This window comes from Pelophylax lessonae (assembly GCF_965119305.1).
Source record: "Pelophylax lessonae genome assembly, chromosome: 12".
In the NCBI taxonomy this organism is placed as follows: Eukaryota; Metazoa; Chordata; class Amphibia; order Anura; family Ranidae; genus Pelophylax; species Pelophylax lessonae.
This window is the reverse complement of record NC_138779.1, coordinates 206,384,400-206,405,086: the sequence shown is the minus strand read 5'-3', so window position 1 is coordinate 206,405,086 and position 20,687 is coordinate 206,384,400. Positions and strand designations below refer to the sequence as shown.

The window sequence follows — 20,687 nt, the reverse complement described above, 5'->3', positions numbered from 1 at the left end:
CGTGTGTTTTTTCTTCTCTGAGCATGCCCAGTCTTGCTCATCTGATTTTTGTCTGCCGAAATCTGTACTGACTGACGGAAAATCGGCCGTTCTGTTGACAGCCAACAAAAATTTTATAGCCTGCACACCAGATTTTGTTCGGCCGAAAAGTCGGAGTCGGTTGTCGGAAGCATCATACTAACAAGCCGAAAATCGGCAGATTGGACATTGGCCGAAAATTCCCGGCCAATAAACAATGCGTGTGTACGGGGCTTAACCACTTTACCACTAGAGGATTTTGCTGTCTTAGGTCTGGGCCACTTTTTGCGATTCGGCGCTGTGCGACTTTAACGGACAATTGCGCGGCCATGCAACGCCGTACCCAAACAAAATTTACGTCCTTTTTTTCCCACAAACAGAGCTTTCTTTTGGTGGTATTGATCACCTGTGCGATTTTTACTTTTTGCGCTATAAACAAAAAAAGAGCGTTTATTTGGAAAAAATAACAATATTTTTAACATTTTTTTATATGAAATTCCCCCCCCCAAAAAAATGTAAAAATCTAATTTTTTTAAAATTTTTGGCCAATTTGTTTTCTGCTACCTATGTTTGGTAAAAAAAATCACAATAAGCGTATTTTGATTGGTTTGCGCAAAAGTTATTGCGTTTACTTACTAAGGGAGAGATTTTTGTCATTTTTGGAGTTTTTTTTCTTTAACGAGTAATGGTGGCGATCTGCGATTTTTTTGCGGGACTGTGACATTGCGGCGGACAGATCGGACCCTTGACTGACATTTTTGACACTTTTGGGGGTACCAGTGACATTACTGCAGTAATCAGTGCTATATATATGCACTGTTACTGTAAAAATTACACTGGTAGGGAAGGGGTTAATTTTATTGGAAAGGGAGGGGTTAATGTATGCCAGGGACTTACTGACGTGTGTGGGGGGAGGTGACTGAGTGAGTCAGGGACAGATCGGATGTTCAGCTATGCTGAACCCTGCAATCTGTCACTCCCTGTCACTTAGGAGATCCGCCCGCTCTGTTTACACAAGCGGGCGGATCTCCAAACTAGATTCCCCGACGATCGGGGAAGAGCAGCGGCGAACGCCACCGCTACTCCCCTGGCCCGACTCCCGCTGTGACTGAAAACAGCAGTAGCGCGCCTCCGGCGGCGCGCAAGCGCCGCCTACAGGGGAAGGAGTCTAGCGACGTAGTACTACGTCGCTAGACGATAACGAGCCACATTGCTGCAGTAGCAGCAATGTGAGCAGACGTTAAGTGGTTAAGAAAGGAAATTGTCTGGCTGTTTTGCCGATATTTAGGATTAAATGTGCCAATGACCTAGAACAAGTACAGCTATAGGGGTAGATTTACTAAAACTGGAGAGTGCAAACGCTGGTGCAGCTGTGCATGGTAGCCAATCAGCTTCTAACTTCAGCTTGTTCAATTAGGCTCTGACAAATACAAACTGGAAGCTGATTGGTTTCTATGCAGAGCTCCACCAGATCTTGCACTCTCTAGTTTTAGTAAATCAACCCCATAAGGTATTCCGACTTTCCCAAAATCTTTCTGTTGTATATTTATCTGCATGTATTTGTTTGAATTCTATTTCAGATCATATGTTGAAATCAGTAGAAGCACAGACATTTGAATTGCCAAAAAAAATGAAAATGTTGGAAGGTTCCTGTGTTGTCATCCCATGCAAGTTCACCTATGATAAATCAAAGCCGATCATCAAATGGCTCCAGCACCCCAGAAGCAATCCTGGAGAAATCTTTAACAGCAAGAATTCGAGTTTGGTGCTCAAGTCCTTTTTGGGACGTGTATCTTTAGTGGGTGACCTGGCCAAAGGCAACTGCACCATCAAGATCAATAATGTGAGCTTTATGGATGATGGTCTTTACTCTCCCCAGATCGACTCTGATCCACCAGCACTGAAAGAAGGAAGCGAGGATACTAGTGTTTATCTTCATATTACCAGTAAGTGGAAGAGTCTAACCTGAGTAAAGATTTTCAATTACAAAGGAAATCTGCATCCGCTGTGTCATATGTTTGGGGATTTGCCATATGAGGAATAAGTAGGGCTGCCATGCTGACCATATGAGTCAGGTTGGTTTCTTGGTTGTCACACTGAACCTGCTGACATGATGAGTATGTGAATAATTGACGTAGAAAAAGTGTGCAGTAAATTAGGTTGGAATAAAGCTTAACTGGTTAAGGCCCGCCCAACGTACATATACTGTGGCAGGGCAGCCCTTTAGCGCAAAATCACGTATCCGTATGTGATTTTTTCCTTCCGGGTCTGGGGTGTGCGTACTGCCGGCGACAAACTCCCGCTGTGACTGGACACAGCGGGAGCCAATCAGCAGGTCCGGGGGACCCGATGTCCGCCGGGACCCACCGTTCCTTCTCAAGGCAAACTGAACAGCGATCTGCCCAAGGTAATAAGGTAGATCACTGTTCTATGACAGGAGAAGACAGAGATCTTGTGTTTCAGCTAAGCAGGAACACGGATCTCTGTCTTCCTACAGTACAAGCACCTCCCACACAGTTAGAAAGCACTCACAGGAAACACATTTAACCCTTTGATTGCCCCTGATGTTAACCCCTTCCTTGCCAGTGTCATTAGTACAGTTATAGTACATATTATTTAGCACTGATGGACACTGCCAGAGCCCTACAAAATGACCTCCAGCAGGCCACTGGTGTAAATGTCTCTGACCAAACAATCAGAAACAAACTTCATTAGGGTGGCCCTTAGGGCCCCATGTCCTCTAGTGGGCCCTGTGCTCACTGCCTGCCACTGTGGAGCTCAGTTGGCATTTGCCATTGAACACCAGAATTGGCAAGCCAGCCACTGGCACCCTGTGCTTTTCACAAATGAGAGCAGGTTCACCCTGAGCACATGTGACAGACATGAAAGGGTCTGGGGAAGTCGTGGAGAACGTTATGCTGCCTGTAACATCATTGAGCATGACCAGTTTGGTGGTGAGTCAGTGATGGTCTGGGGAGGCATATCCATGAAAGGACGCACAGACCTCTACAGGCTAGACAATGGCACCCTGACTGCCATTAGGTATTGGGATGAAATCCTTGGACCCATTGTAAGACCCTATGCTGGTGCAGTGGGTCCTGGGTTCCTCCTGATGCAGGACAATGCCCGGCCTCATGTGGCGAGAGTATGCAGCCAGTTCCTGGAGGATGAAGGAATTGATACCAGTGAATGGCCCCCACACTCGCCTGACCTAAATCCAATAGAACACCTCTGGGACATTATGTTTTGGTCCATCTAACGCTGCCAGGTTGCTCCTCAGTCTATTCAGGAGCTCAGTTTTGCCCTGGTCCAGATCTGGGAGGAAATACCCCAGGACACCAGCCATCCCCTCATTAGGAGTATGCCCCAACATTGTCAGGCATGCATAAAAGAATGTGGGGGGCCAAATTAACTGCTGAGCACCATTTTGAGTTGCTGCAATGAAATTTCAGCAAAATGGACGAGCCTGCTGCATAATTTTTTTCCCTTTGATTTTCAGGGTGTCTTTTAATTTAGTCCTATGTAGGGTGATAATTTTAATATCCATCAAACGATGAGGCATCCTTTCCTTCCTAACACATTACCCAGTCCATACCAGTATAGATCCTAACACATTACCCAGTCCATACCAGTATAAATCCTAACACATTACCCAGTCCTTATCAGTATAGATCCTAACACATTACCCAGTCCATATCAGTATACATCCTAACACATTACCCAGTCCATATCAGTATAGATCCTAACACATTACCCAGTCCATACCAGTATAGATCCTAACACATTACCCAGTCCATATCAGTATAGATCCTAACACATCACCCAGTCCATACCAGTATAGATCCTAACACATTACCTAGTCCATACCAGTAGAGATCCTAACACATTACCCAGTCCATACCAGTATAGATCCTAACACATTACCCAGTCCATACCAGTATAACTCCTAACACATTACCCAGTCCATATCATTATACATCCTAACACATTACCCAGTCCATACCAGTATAGATCCTAACACATTACCCAGTCCATATCAGTATACATCCTAACACATTACCCAGTCCATATCAGTATACATCCTAACACATTACCCAGTCCATACCAGTATAGATCCTAACACATCACCCAGTCCATACCAGTATAGATCCTAACACATTACCTAGTCCATACCAGTAGAGATCCTAACACATTACCCAGTCCATACCAGTATAGATCCTAACACATTACCCAGTCCATATCAGTATATATCCTAACACATTACCCATTTCATACCAGTATAGATCCTAACACATTACCCAGTCCATACCAGTATATATCTTAACACATTACCCAGTCAATATCAGTATAGATCCTAACACATTACCCAGTCCATACCAGTATCGATCCTAACACATTACCCAGTCCATACCAGTATAGATCCTAACACATTACCCAGTCCATACCAGTATAGATCCTAATACATTACCCAGTCTATACCAGTATAGATCCTAACACATTACCCAGTCCATACCAGTATAGATCCTAACACATTACCCAGTCCATACCAGTATAGGTCCTAACACATTACCCAGTCCATACCAGTATAGGTCCTAACACATTACCCAGTCCATACCAGTATAGATCCTAACACATTACCCAGTCCATACCAGTATAGATCCTAACACATTACCCAGTCCATACCAGTATAGGTCCTAACACATTACCCAGTCCATACCAGTATAGATCCTAACACATTACCCAGTCCATACCAGTATAGATCCTAACACATTACCCAGTCCATACCAGTATAGGTCCTAACACATTACCCAGTCCATACCAGTATAGATCCTAACACATTACCCAGTCCATACCAGTATAGATCCTAACACATTACCCAGTCCATACCAGTATAGATCCTAACACATTACCCAGTCCATATCAGTATAGATCCTAACACATTACCCAGTCCATACCAGTATAGATATCCAGCATGAGATTTTTCCCCATTGAGATCCGATGTGTTTTCAAAGTATTCCTTTTTTTTTTTTTTTGAGCAGTGTAGTATAAAGCTTAACCAACAGCATTTGGTGCCTTCTGGGGAAGGGGGTGAGGGATGAGCCTGAATTGGGATTAATGCTTGAAAAACTTATACTGAGCTGTGGTTCCTCCCTTCCCTTCTTATTTTCCCTCCCTTCCATTCCTCTTTCCTTTCCCTCTTTCTTTCCTCCCTTCCTTACTGCTTTCCTATCTTCCCTTTATCATTTACTTTCCTTCCTTCCTTCCCTCCCTTCCTTGTTTCTTTCCCTTCCTTCCTTCCTTGTTTCTTTTCCTTCCTTCCTTGTTTCTTTTCCTTCCTTCCTTCCTTGTTTATTTTCCTTCCTTCCTTGTTTCTTTCCCTTCCTTCCTTCCTTGTTTCTTTCCCTTCCTTCCTTTCTTGTTTCTTTTCCTTCCTTCCTTCCTTGTTTCTTTCCCTTCCTTCCTTCCTTGTTTCTTTCCCTTCCTTCCTTCCTTGTTTATTCCCCTTCCTTCCTTCCTTGTTTCTTTTCCTTCCTTGTTTCTTTTCCTTCCTTCCTTCCTTGTTTCTTTTCCTTCCTTCCTTCCTTGTTTCTTTTCCTTCCTTGTTTCTTTTCCTTCCTTCCTTCCTTGTTTCTTTTCCTTCCTACCTTCCTTGTTTCTTTCCCTTCCTTCCTTCCTTCCTTCCTTCCTTCCTTCCTTCCTTCCTTCCTTCCTTCTTTATTTCCCTTCCTTCCTTCCTTGTTTCTTTTCCTTCCTTCCTTCCTTGTTTATTTTCCTTCCTTTCTTCCCTAGTATTGGTTCTTATTTTTCCTTGTTCATATCTTCTACAGACAAACCAAACCCCATTATAATGTCTGCTCCTGAATTACTAATAGAAGGAAATACCTATGTCGTCACTTGTGGTGCCAGGCACACCTGTCCTGCTAACCCACCAACACTCAGATGGAACCTCAAGAACCAGTATGCCAAAACACATCACATAGAGATTGTGAATGGAGTGTGGGAGACCGTTTCAAAATTAACATACAAAGCAGACTCAGAAGACAACGGGAAGATCCTGAGATGTTATGCAGAGTATCCTAACAGAAAAAAATCAGAAACACTAAGGATGCTAAGTATATTGTGTGAGTAACTTTAAAAGGTTGCAGTATTGTTATTTAAATGTATTATAATATGAGCCAACAGAAAACTACTAAGCGATATATGAATGGAGGAGATGGACCTTTTATTCATCCATCTGTCCTCCATTCATAGATCCCTTTTTATTCATAGCAGCTCTAGTACAGATTCTATGAATGGAGAGGGTGGGCAGAAACTTTCTTGACAAGTGCCTATACCAGGAGCCTCAGCAGCACAAGAAACACTTTTCACTGAATGTAAGTTCAGTCCCTTGTGTTGATTTTTCTTTTTCATTTTGAGTAAACTTGGGGGCTGATTTACTGAAAGTGGAAAGTGTGAAATCTGGTGCCGCTCGGCATAAAAACCAATCAGCTTCCAGGTTTTAACTGTCAAAGCTTAACCACTTCTAGACCAGGCCATATTTTGCGATTCGACACTGCTTTACTTTAACGGACAATTGCGCAGTCGTGCGACGCTGTACCCAATCAACATTGACGTCCTTTTGGTGGTATTTGATTACCTGCGCGATTTTTATTTTTTGCGCTATAAACAAAAAAAAAGTGACAATCCTGAAAAAAAAAAAAAACAATATTTTTCACATGCTGCTATATAACATTCTCAAAAAAAAAATTTAAAAATCTAAATTTTTTAACATTTTAGGCCAATTTGTTTTCTGCTACATATTTCTGGTAAAAAAAAAAATCGCAATAAGCGTATTTTCATTGGTTTGTGCAAAAGTTATTGCGTCTACTAACTACTGGAAAGATTTATGTCATATTTTATTGGGTTTTTTTTTTACTAGTAATGGCGGAGACCTGCGATTTTTTGCAGGAATAAGACATTGCGGCGGACAGATCGGACCCCTGACTGATGTTTTTGACACTTTTTGGGGGACCAGTGACATTACTACAGTAATCAGTGCTAAAAATATGCACTGCTACTGTAATAATGACACTGGCATGGAAGGGGTTAACAGTATAGGTGATCAAGGGGTTAAATATGAGCCTAGGGGAGTGATTCTAACTGTGGGGGGGCGTGGCTTGTGAAATGACCATAGAGACCTGCGATCCTATATAGGAGGATCACATGAGCTCTGTGATCATTCCAGGGAGAAGAATCGGCAGCTCTGTTTACAACAACCGACCGTTCTTCTCTCTCAGCGGGTAGCGATTGCGGGTGTCAGGGGGCAATCGAAGCCGCCTGACCCATGGAGGGGCTTACCCGCTGATGAGCAGGGGCGGGAGCACGCAGCCGGCGGCGCGCGCTCGCCCCCTAGCTCCCTGCGCGCTGCCGGCGTGAACCTACGGCGGTTTGCGCAGGAGCGGCTGCCTGTGTCGTAAATTGGTTAACCTAAAAAACCTGCCTGGTTCTGCCCTCCCCCCTGCAAACTGACACCGTGGTCAGGTTACGTGCCTCCATCATCTGCAGCTCTCCTCTGTCCTCCTCTCCCCCCTCCCCTCCATGTCTGTCAGCTAGTCTGTGCCACTCGTCTCCCCGCCCCTTCTCTTCCTGCTGCTATAATATCTGTATTATAAACATACCATCCCCTCTGTTAGCTAACATTATGTGTCCCAGTATCTGTGCTGAAAAAAAAATAATTCAGATGTATACCTTATATCAGAGCATCTCCCGGTGCTCACCTGACTGCTCGGCTCTCTCTCCTCACGACTGAGGTCAGCTGAGTTCTTGGCCCCTCCTGCTGTAGTTGTCAGCCTGGGAGAGGAAAGAGCTGAGGAGTCACGTGAGCGCCAGGAGACGCTCTGATATAAGGTATAAATCAGCATTTTGTTATTCAGCACAGACACTGAGAGCCCATTCACACTAGCGCGACTTGTGAGGCGACTTGTGTCGCCCCAGGTTGCTTGACATAACAAAAGCAATGTTAATCAATCGTGCCGTCTTAATTGGCACTACTGAAGTCGCTCCGACTTCAGAAAAGATTCCTGTACTACTTTGAGGCGACCTGTGATCCGACTTGTCCCATAGACTTCAATGGGAGTTGCCTCCTTATCTTAATTGAAGCGACTTGTTATCAGACTTTCCAGGAAGAAGAAAGAGATTAGCCAGGCATTCCCCACATTGCAGCCATGCCTATATGGTATATATATATATATATATATATGTAATGGTATATATATTCCATTATCTCTGCTTGGTCTGTGTGAGTGGCACTGGTGGACACAGATAAGTGCCACTGGTGGACACTGATTCGTGGCACTGATACGTGGCACTGGTGGACACTGATTCGTGGCACTGATACGTGGCACTGATACGTGGCACTGATGGACACTGATTAGTGGCACTGATACGTGGCACTGATGCGTGGCACTGGTGGACACTGATTCGTGGCACTGGTGGACACTGATACGTGGCACTGATACGTGGCACTGATGGACACTGATTAGTGGCACTGATACGTGGCACTGATGCGTGGCACTGGTGGACACTGATACGTGGCACTGGTGGACACTGATACATGGCACTGATACGTGGCACTGGTGGACACTGATACGTGGCACTGATTCGTGGCACTGGTGGACACTGATTCGTGGCACTGGTGGGTAGTGGCACTGGTGGACACATACGTGGCACTGGTGGGCAGTGGCACTGGTGGACACTGATACGTGGCACTGGTGGGCAATGAGGAAATGAGTAAAAAAAAACAGAAAAGGGGAATTAGGTCACAACACATCATATTCTGATTGGCCAAACACAAAGTCGTCTGTCATATAAGTCGCGCAAAATAATTCACAAGTCGCGGTAAAGTCGCAGTAAAATTGCGGTAAAATCGCGGTAAAAAGTCGCTCCGACATGGGGCGACTTTATGGTCGCGGCAGTGTGAACCAGCTCTGAGACATATAATGTTAGCTAACAGAGGGGATGGTATGTTTATAATACAGTGGCTTCACAACCACTTTAAATCTGCTCGAATATAATCAGCTACTACTATTTTTTTTCCTAGATCCTCCAAAACTGGTGTCCGTCCAAAGCACCCATAAGACTGGCCATGTGAGGAAAGGTGACAAGTTTGTACTGATTTGTCACGGTCATGGAAACCCAAATATTACCAATTATACCTGGTACAAGAACAATCAGACCATCCTCTTCAGACACGCATTTGAAGTCCTTCACATCGATGAGATGACGGAAGACAATTCTGGAGAGTATTATTGTGTGGCTAGTAACGATGTCGGAGAGACCAAATCTGAGCCCATCACACTACTTTGTAAGCATAATTGGGGGGAATTTATGATCGCATTAATGACTATTTAGAGGACATTGCCTCTCTGATTACTGTGCACAGACAAATCACACTTGCGGTGCTCCAATTTTTACTCCATGCTTCCTACGTTTTGCAATAAGGCCCCTTTCACACAGGGTGGACTTCGATTAGATGAGCAGGGGATCTGTCTGTTGATCCTCTGCTGATCAGAGCAGAATGGGCGGGTGACAGGCGGCTATGCGCTATGGTGGGTGTAGATATACTCTGATGTCTGTTTACACCCGCCTGCCATCTGATTGTCCTAGACGGAGGAGGATGCATCCTCTTCTGTTTGTTTTAGCAGACCCAATCAGATTGGGGGCAGGCAGGTGTAAACGGACACAAGTCCGTTTACACCCACCGATCCATAGGGGTGAAGGGGGTGTCAGACTTGATCAGACCCTTCATGTGAAAGAAGCCTAATTTGCGAGGGGCATGCGAATGAGGGGACAAAAATGCATAATAACTACAGCCGTAGACCTCATTAATACTAAGGAAATCCCTGCTAATCAGTCACAAATGTTAGTGCCCCTGAGGCTCTGAGTACTTCTTACTGTTGCACAAAGCTAACAGAGTAATGGCAGACATTTAATTGTTCATCTTTTTCTCCTTATCACTCCATGGACAGAAACCCTCTACCTTTCCGTGCATTTTTCGCTCCTCTCCTTTTATTTTGGCCTGTTTTTACAACTCCTCTGATTCACTCCCTGATGTGTCCTCCACCCCTTCCTCCATAAAGAATCTGGTTTGTGCTGGACTGGCTGGATTAGTCGATGATCATGAGTCAGTGATTGCGCAGGCAAAAAGGAAGAAATCCCTTCCAGTTGGTTGTACCCAATGGTGGATGGCGGTGGTGGACCCTGTGGGGCTTGTGCTGCTACCTTTCTGATACAGCCTTTTGGTCATTTCAGCAAGAATACTTGGGTAGGATAGAAGGAGCACCCAGTGTCCAAAAAAATGCAACTTTGATGTATGATGTAACTATGTAAAAATATTTATACCTGGAATTCATCTTGAGACCCCGTTCACACTGGGGCGACCTGTCATAGAGAAGCTGTGGACCCGTTCTAATAGGAGAGACACAAGTCGCTCCGACTTAGAAAAAGGGTCCAGAGCTTCTTTGGGGCGACCCGGAGCGACCTGCATTGACTTCAATGATATGAAGTCCGTGCCGGCCGCTCCGAGGTCACGGTGCGACCTGTGAGGTCGCCCCGGCAAGTAGCGTTGCCCCAGTGTGAACAGGGTCTTAAGAATGCAATTGGGCTCCTCTAACTGCTGTGTCCGTCTGTGTCATAATATTCCTTCCTTGGCATACTTAACCCTTCTTCAAAATGTTCAACATCCAGCTTCTTCCAGCATGGTCTGAATTAGGGATCGACCGATTATCAGTAAAGCCGATATATCGAGGGCCGATCTGCACTTTCCCCGATATACAGTATCGGAATCGGCCCGGAGGTTACCGATATTGCTGATATTTCGGGAAAGTGCTTGTACCGGAGTGATGCCTGCAGCTAGAGGCATCACCCCGGTACCGGCCTCCATAGAAGACGGTCGGCTGTCTTGTAATGACAACCAATGTGGGTGAGAAGCCGCTCGGCTGTCATTACAAGGAGTGGGAGGGGACGCTCCCCCCCTCCAGCCACCTTCCACGGCTTGCCCGGGTCTCCTGTCCCACCGGGCATCCTACCTGCATGGCCGCCAAAGAGAAGACCCGATCAAAGCCGCATTCAGCTCTGATCGGGTCTCCGCGTAAAAACCCAGAAGTGACCAATAAAAAGATTTAAAAAAAAAAAACAGAAGTGATGTCATGACATCACTTCTGGGCACTCGGCGACAGATTAAAAAAAATTACAGCATTCAAAACAGCCAAACTTGGGGCTTTGAATGCGTTTAAGTACAGAGGAGGGGTTTAGACCCCCAGATCCCTCCTCAAGAGTACCTGTGTAAAAAAAAAAAAGATTTTTTTTTTTAAATGTCCGAAAATATCAGCAAATATCGGCCGATAACGATATGCGTTGACTAAAATATCGGTATCGGCAATAAAAAAAACGGTAGTCTGAATGCTTCTATCCCCACTGTTAGCCCCCGTTCACACTGGGGCGACGCTACTTCGCACCGCGACCTCGGAGCGGCCGCCACGGACTTCCTAACATTGAAGTCTATGGCGGTCGCCTCCGGGTCGCCCCAAAGAAGCTCCGCCCCCTTTTTCTGAGTCGGAGCGACTTGTGTCGCTCCTATCAGAACAGGTCCACAGCTTCCCTATGGGAGGCGACCTGCGGCGACCTGTGAGGCGACCAGGTCGCCTCACAGGTCGCCCCAGTGTGAACGGGGGCTTACATGCAATTCTAAAGAACTGTCACAGTGTTTCCATTTGAAGTTCCATCTTTATTCATTGGTCGCCCTCTAGTGGAAAGTCCTGATATCAACTGTATTTTAATAAATGAAATGTTTGCCTGTGCTGGAGAATAGAACTGTCTGTCACAACAGCAACTGCAATTTCATATGATTGCTGCAAGAAAATGTTTTGATGTCACAAAAATTTCAAATGTAACGGATTCTGGGATGGGAGAAGTACATGAGTCGCATGTTGCCATTAGATTTCACAATGCGACAGAACTAATGGTCGCAACGGATGCGACAATATTGCTTAATGTCCACCATTGTTCTAAAATTAAATCCCTGCAACAGGGATACAGATGTGTCTGAAAACATGACAAAGGTTCTAACCCTTTCCAAAGCTATCCACAATGAATACTACTGTATATAATAAAGTCATCCTGTGACAAGATGGTGCCTGGTCAATAATGCAGGGCAGGGGCTGCTTTCCCAAGCCAGGTTTCTTGCAATGGGCAACCTTGTTGGCCAGTAGAAAGTGGAGAAGATGGGTCAGTGGTTGACTAGGCGGTTCTGTGGTAAATAACGATGCCTTCTCCAGCAACCAGCCTGAAGATGTTTGCTTAGTGGGACCAGTGGTGGCCCGTCCATTGGGGGCGCCCCCCCATCCATGCATCTGGCCCTCTAATCTACATAAGGGACGCTGATTTTTTTTTTTGAAGCGTGTGATTAGAGCCAGGGGCTCTAATAGGTTTCAAAAAAGGGTGGGCTCGGGGCACAGAGCACTGCGCCCTGAGCCCACCCAGTTGTGTGGCAATAGCGAATATTCAAGGACAAGCAGAGAGAATAGATCTGCCACATCAATAAAATATCTAGCTGTCTCCATCCCTAATGAAATATGGCAAAAACAGAGGGGATTGTGGGACTTTGAATGAGTACAGCTAGATATGTATGTATGTATGATTGTATTTATGTCATGGATGACCTATGAAATACCAAGTCGGGGACCCATAATGAACTGACATTAGATATATCATTCATGATTAATAAAATAGCATAAATGGATATAAATGATACATTATATATATAATTGATATAGGTAAGAATAAATGCAGTAAAAATATATTGAAAATCATTATTAATAAATAACAGATTTATTGTGACAACTAAATCTCTGTTGGTACACAATCTTACAAATATACATCAATTATTAAGACCCAGAAAATGGGGACCTACAGAGGGCTGACACATAGTTCACATATTAAATTCAAAATTCATAACCTAAAATATAACATATATCGATGCCAATAACAGGTCATATATATAAAATTCACATAGACAAAAAACACATTGGTAACATCTCCAAAATGATTATTCATATGAAGCAGATGAAATATGAGAATATATTCTTTGTAGATACATAATCCTTAATAGGAGCGGGCTTAAATATGATGGCTGAGTAATTGTAGGCTCGACGCGTTTCGTGGACCTCCATCCACTCATCAGGAGCATAAAAATTAGATTGTATGTCTGGAAATGTAAATTTGAATTGTATCAAGATAATGATATGAACAAGGGGAAAGAAAGAGAAAAAAAAAAAAAAAAATTAAAAAAAATTAAAAAATTAAAAAAAATAAAAAATAATAAAAATATATCAAAGTATGCATGGAGTGAACGCTACCTTGAGTAGTGTCATTTATCCAAAAGTCCAGTCCTAGAAAGGAGGCACCGGGCTGAGCCGAGAGATGCCTGACCCGGGGCTGAGGCATGGACGGCATCCAGTAGAATGGGGATAAGCAGCAAAAAAGTATAAGCCCCATGTGAGAGTGAAAAGACAGTGGATGACCAAGGAATTCGTCAGGGAATTAGATAGTGAATACTTCAATACCAGTAAATTCTGAAATTATATGATATAATAGACTTAGTTTAATTTTATTTTTCTGATATAATAGAGATATAACTGGTAGTAATGAAAAGGAGAGAAGAGAGTATGACCAGATGTAGAAAATTCTATATATGGTAGATGAAGGTCAATAAACCACCAAAGAAAGTACCGCCAATATGGAGATACCAGAGAGTTAACCAAGAATGTTTATGTATCTACAAAGAATATATTCTCATTTTCATCTGCTTCATATGAATAATCATTTTGGAGATGTTACCAATGTGTTTTTTGTCTATGTGAATTTTATATATATGACCTGTTATTGGCATCGATATATGTTATATTTTAGGTTATGAATTTTGAATTTAATATGTGAACTATGTGTCAGCCCTCTGTAGGTCCCCATTTTCTGGGTCTTAATAATTGATGTATATTTGTAAGATTGTGTACCTACAGAGATTTAGTTGTCACAATAAATCTGTTATTTATTAATAATGATTTTCAATATATTTTTACTGCATTTATTCTTACCTATATCAATTATATATATAATGTATCATTTATATCCATTTATGCTATTTTATTAATCATGAATGATATATCTAATGTCAGTTCATTATGGGTCCCCGACTTGGTATTTCATAGGTCATCCATGACATAAATACAATCATACATACATACATATCTAGCTGTACTCATTCAAAGTCCCACAATCCCCTCTTTTTTTGCCATATTTCATTAGGGATGGAGACAGCTAGATATTTTATTGATGTGGCAGATCTATTCTCTCTGCTTGTCCTAGTGTATTTTGGGTGGAAGACACCCGTTTTTCTAGGTCTGCCACATTTACCTTTTTCCTTTTACATTTATATACAATTACTTTTTTGGGTTTTGGTTTTTTTTGTTTTTGTTTTTTTTGGCAATCTATATAGAAATTTATTAATAACCCCTCAATATTATCTATTATACTATTTATATATAAATATCCCGTTCCTTTATTGCTAGTATTTTTTACACCTCTCAGCTCCATAATTATCATATAGTCCTATGCAGATAAGTGAGGTCAGAGCTTTGGTCCGGGTTTCCTGCTTCGGGGCTGCGATGGTACACAGCTGCCGCTTCCTCTTGCTTGTCTCTGTGTGTCACATCCAGGCTGGGGGCGTGGCTGCTACTACCATCGGCGCCATGCACAGTGGGCGAGCGGTGCGGCGTCCTTCTGACGCTGCATCGCTATGGTTACTGTCATCCATCCGCATCGGAGGCGGTCCTCTCCGGCCAGCATCCGGTCTTTGACCGGATGTGGGTGGGTCTGTTTTCCGTCCATATATATCTGACGCCGACATGGCGTTGGCGTGGATTACATCTATGGTTGGGGAAATGCAGTTCGGTTACAATTTTCAGCTTTCATCTTTTCAGTCCATATTGGCGAATCCCTGCACATTTGTTTTGTGGTAATTTGGTTTTCAATACGCTATACTACTCCTTTTAGTCACGGCATGCTTTTTTCTGGTTGTGCATTATTCACCTGCTGTTTGGGACATATATGCACTTCACTGGGGTTCTATATTTCATCACGGCTCTGGTCTTCATTTGTATTTCTTTCTCATTTCTCTTCTGAATCTCATTTTTATCTTGGGATCACTTCCAATACAACCTGTCATCACAATAATTTTTTCACTCTCACTTGTCCCCCTTAATTTTCACATTAATATCATTTGTTCACTATTATGCTTGACACTTTCTTCTTGGTTAACTCTCTGGTATCTCCATATTGGCGGTACTTTCTTTGGTGGTTTATTGACCTTCATCTACCATATATAGAATTTTCTACATCTGGTCATACTCTCTTCTCTCCTTTTCATTACTACCAGTTATATCTCTATTATATCAGAAAAATAAAATTAAACTAAGTCTATTATATCATATAATTTCAGAATTTACTGGTATTGAAGTATTCACTATCTAATTCCCTGACGAATTCCTTGGTCATCCACTGTCTTTTCACTCTCACATGGGGCTTATACTTTTTTGCTGCTTATCCCCATTCTACTGGATGCCGTCCATGCCTCAGCCCCGGGTCAGGTATCTCTCGGCTCAGCCCGGTGCCTCCTTTCTAGGACTGGACTTTTGGATAAATGACACTACTCAAGGTAGCGTTCACTCCATGCATACTTTGATATATTTTTATTATTTTTTATTTTTTTTAATTTTTTAATTTTTTTTAATTTTTTTTTTTTTTTCTCTTTCTTTCCCCTTGTTCATATCATTATCTTGATACAATTCAAATTTACATTTCCAGACATACAATCTAATTTTTATGCTCCTGATGAGTGGATGGAGGTCCACGAAACGCGTCAAGCCTACAATTACTCAGCCATCATATTTAAGCCCGCTCCTATTAAGGATTATGTATCTACAAAGAATATATTCTCATATTTCATCTGCTTCATATGAATAATCATTTTGGAGATGTTACCAATGTGTTTTTTGTCTATGTGAATTTTATATATATGACCTGTTATTGGCATCGATATATGTTATATTTTAGGTTATGAATTTTGAATTTAATATGTGAACTATGTGTCAGCCCTCTGTAGGTCCCCATTTTCTGGGTCTTAATAATTGATGTATATTTGTAAGATTGTGTACCTACAGAGATTTAGTTGTCACAATAAATCTGTTATTTATTAATAATGATTTTCAATATATTTTTACTGCATTTATTCTTACCTATATCAATTATATATATAATGTATCATTTATATCCATTTATGCTATTTTATTAATCATGAATGATATATCTAATGTCAGTTCATTATGGGTCCCCGACTTGGTATTTCATAGGTCATCCATGACATAAATACAATCATACATACATACATATCTAGCTGTACTCATTCAAAGTCCCACAATCCCCTCTGTTTTTGCAATAGCGAATATTCAGTTGTGTGGCAATAGCGAATGAATATTCGCTATTATGACACTGATTCTCCTCCCAGCCAATCAGGAAGTGGGTCCTGAGACCCATATATAACAAAATTAACACAGCGCTTGCATAGAAACATGATAAATCAACTGTAAATGAAGAGTTGACAAATAAAGTGCAAATATCCCCTCAAAAAATATATAATAGATTTGTGTCCAATAAATAAAGTTCAATCAGCAAAGCATATTGCACTACCGTGTCCAAATATATAATCAATAAAGTGCAAGGTGCTCCAGTGCAGACAAAAAACATTTGTGCTCCAGGTGACTGTGACCCCTCCAGGAACCCTACTCACCAGAACGAATGGACCCCAACAAGGGTCAAGGAAGCCCTTATATGAGTGGATGATTTTATGCACCAGATCTTTTTCCTAATAAGAAAAAGGGCTAGATGGATATCCTTGACAAATGGTGGTCCGAGTTTAAAGATAAAATGAAACACCAGAGGTAATAGCTGTCTATATTTTAAGACAGCAATTACGGCTTTGAGTAATGATATCTTTCCTTACAGGATATGGAGGGTCTCCCAAATGTCCAATAGGGTAAACCGTGATGTATCAGCCAATCATATTGGATGAAAACAGTTATAAGATTGCTCAGTAACACAATTAGGTCCTGTCACCCAGAAGTATAAAGAGGGTAGACATGAACCAATGTTGATGTATGGATGCGCCCGTTGAAAGGTGTCCAATGGCGGCTCCAATACGTGGACTTAGGGATTCCTCCACTACACCTTATCCAACTCACAAATGTGGATGGCAGAGGAGGAATTAAGCACAAACGTAGGGTTCCAGGATGCAAAAATGTGGCCGTCTGCAGTGCGGACCCCGTGGCGTGGCGTGACGGCAAGGCTGCTCCCCCCGCCGTGTTTCTCCTTATCAGGCGTCTGCTAGGACTGGAGCACACCCGTTTCCCGATTGGCCAAAAGGAGAGGCCATGCTATTGGCCAAAGGATGAGGAGGAGGGAGGAGATGCAGCGGAAGCCCCCGCCGGGAGAAGCCACTGCCGCCACTGCCTGTCCTCCACGTCAGTCCAGGGTGTGGGCCGGCGACGGGGGGGTGGGGTGGTATGGTGTGCAAGCTGATGAGGTCCGGGGGAGTGGGGGGTGGAATGGTGTGCGAGCTGGTGTGGTCCGGGGGGGGGGGTATGGTGTGGTCCGTCTGCCACCCCCCAGCCCATGCATCACCAGCCACCACTGAGTGGGACCCATAGGTGTGCGCAGCCCATTGCCCAAAACTCGAACACTCATGCCTTTCTCTGCAGCCTCAGCTGCACTGGATAGTGAATGATTGGGAAGTGCTCTGTGCTGAGCGGCTTCCTGTTTATTCACAAAATGAAGCCTAGTAAACACTTACTTAGTAAGTAGAACACTTTACTATGCTTCGGCTATATATGAACACAGTGAGTGAGTGTGTTCACTGTGACGGTACGCACCGTCACTGACAGTGAAAAAACTATGTGACAGATAAATTGATGGTTTGGACTGCTTCAGTTGGTCAGACTTGTAACAGATGCATGTCATCAGCTCAAACACCTGTCTTCCACGCATTGTAAATTATGCTGATTTGCTCACCTATTGTTTACTGTGGGTTCTCAGTATTTACACTATAATAATGTATATTATATCGTGTTTTACCTTTGGTGCCGGCAGTCTGGGCTTCCAGGCTGACTTAAGTACGGTGAGCTAATTAGCATGTGAATAATTACCTTGTCTAGATGGGATTAGCCATGAGTCAGCTGTACCTCGTTAGCTATTCATTGTGTGATGTTTTGGGTAAATATTCATGTAGTGACCGACCTACTTCTAAAGTGTATAAAAGTTTGTTTGTTTTAATAAAGCAGTTAGTTGTTTCCAGTATACAAACTGTAAGGCTAGTTTTGTATGACAGCGGCTGGGATTTGATATCTATGTTCATGACTGCGAGGAAGCCGTATACTGACGGAAGACCACAAGTACGGTGTGGGTCTGAGGTTCTGTTACATTCACTATGTTCATTTAGAAAAGGAAGGGACCTCTAAATTACATTTAAACTAGCCCCTTCCCCTGCTCTCCATCCTAAAAAAATTCTCGCAGCACCCGGGTGGAGAGGAGAGAAGCCAGTACTGCGGGACACACAACACAGGAGGACTGGTAGCTCCCCTCTATCAGCGGCCCTGCCTACAGATCTATCAGCAAGGCAGCCCAATGGCCAACACATCCTGCCATTTTTGTATTGCTATCTAGATCAATAGTCTACAGATTTCTACTGACTTCCTGTTTAGTTTTGATTGTTGTCGCACTTTTATAATAACCAGAATGTGTCAGTTTGATCAAAGCTCAGTTTCTTTTTCCTTAGGTGGGGACTGTGGATCTTCAAACATCAAAGCAGTGGTGGCAGCAGTTGTTACAGTTGCATTGCTCATAATATTGGCAGTAGTCATTGTGATATGGTATAGGTAAGTACTATGACTTTTCAAAGGTAAAGCAAATGGTTCACCTAACACCAATCTGTGCAGCATAACACTTATGTTTTCTTTGTAACTCAGACCCTCCTGTTGGACAGTGGAGGAAACCTAGCCAATAGCACACCAGGGTTTAGGACTGTCCCAGTGGGGGAGGCATTGCCGCAATGCATCCTGGGATAGGGAATACATTCTGAGGGGGCATGTGAAAGAGGGGGAGATTTACTAAACCTAGTGCACTTAGGATCTGGTGTAGCTGTTCATGGCAGCCAATCAGCTTCTCACTTCAGCTTGTTCAGTTAAGCTTTAGCAATAAAACCCAGAAGTTGATTGGTTTCCATGCACAGCTTCACCAGATTTTGCACTCTCCAGTTTTAGTAAATCAACCCCAGAGTGTCTTTTGGCGGGAGAAAAGTCCCAGGAGGAGGTGGACGGCTGTCTCTCCTCCTGCAGGTGTGAGGAAGGTGGTCCAGGCGGTTGGCCTAGGGACCAGGTGTGGAGCTGGGCTGCAAGAGGACCCAGTGTGCTGACCAAGTGGAGCTGTTGGGCAGAGGACTTTAGCAAAAACAGTATTGCGAGTACCAAGGGGTCTGCCTAAGAGAGAGGACCGACCACTCCAGAGAAGTCAGGGGATCAAGGAGCCAGCTCACCCAGAGTGTTATAGTAAAGGGGGTGCTGAGTAGTTAAGCCCTGAAGATTGGGGACAAAGGGGGCGCCGGGAAGGGCCCTGAAGTTGTTCAGCAGTACAGTCTACCTCAAAGAATAGCTTGCCTTAGGACTGAGTAACCTCAGGAGGCTTAAAGTACTCTTTTCACAGCAAAGGGCAAAGTGAAGCAGCGGCCTAGTCGTGACTAGCTCAAAATAGCGTTACTCAGCGTTATACAGCGTTACACGGGGTTACTCAATGCTAATCAGCATTTTTAAAGTTGTCCCAGCCTACTGTGCGTAGTTCTAGTCAGTTGGAGTATCCCACTCATCCCTTCTCCTATCCAAGTTCCTAATAAAACATAAAAACCAAAGAAACTGGACTGGTCCTTGTCTGAGGTAAAACACTTGGAAAAATGCCAGATTGTTCTACTGTTGCTATGGGTAACCCAGGGGGACCTGTAATCAGCACCTCTACATATTCTATATTATATACAGTAGTATCTTTTTCCTATTTGATATACAGCTGTCACATGACCCAGATGTTTCCCAGCCTGTCTGCAGAGAAACATAAGTAGGAGGAGCTTCTAGTCTACTCTGCTGCTGGTCACATGTTCACAATAACATAAAAATAAAACAGCCCTTGGGATACAGAGTAAAAATAAAAAATATATCAATAAACTGGTTTATCAAGGGAAATTACTCATTTTGCATAGAATATGGGGCAAATTAAAGGTCCAATAAATACAAAAATTATGTAAAAACATCAAGTTTATTGTGTATATCTCCAAAAAATGAAAAAAAAAGAAAGAGAAATCAATATTTTACAAAAGGACAAGGGAACGATTGATCTATACATAGATACAATGTTTATAAACTGGTTTAAATTGTCAGAAAAATATATTTGTAATCAAGTTTTTATCATTTTTTGTAAATAACATGGTGTGAGCAGATTTCTGCCAGTCACAGGCTGTGTCACGCCCCTCCAGTCTGTGTCTT

General features: G+C 43.0%; 1 protein-coding gene across 1 annotated transcript in view; it reads left to right on the top strand.

The window, feature by feature from the left end:
* Positions 1-1,556: 1,556 nt before the first annotated feature.
* LOC309569002 (uncharacterized protein) overlaps positions 1,557-20,687 on the top strand; it is a gene marked incomplete at its 3' end in the record, with an annotated part of 112,617 nt that continues 93,486 nt past the window's right edge. The window contains exons 1-4 of the mRNA XM_082274763.1: positions 1,557-1,964; positions 5,847-6,140; positions 9,098-9,361; positions 18,938-19,037. Of these exons, the coding sequence (XP_082130889.1) occupies positions 1,604-1,964; positions 5,847-6,140; positions 9,098-9,361; positions 18,938-19,037 (1,019 nt within the window). The 5' untranslated portion in view covers positions 1,557-1,603. The remainder of the gene's footprint in view (positions 1,965-5,846; positions 6,141-9,097; positions 9,362-18,937; positions 19,038-20,687) is intronic.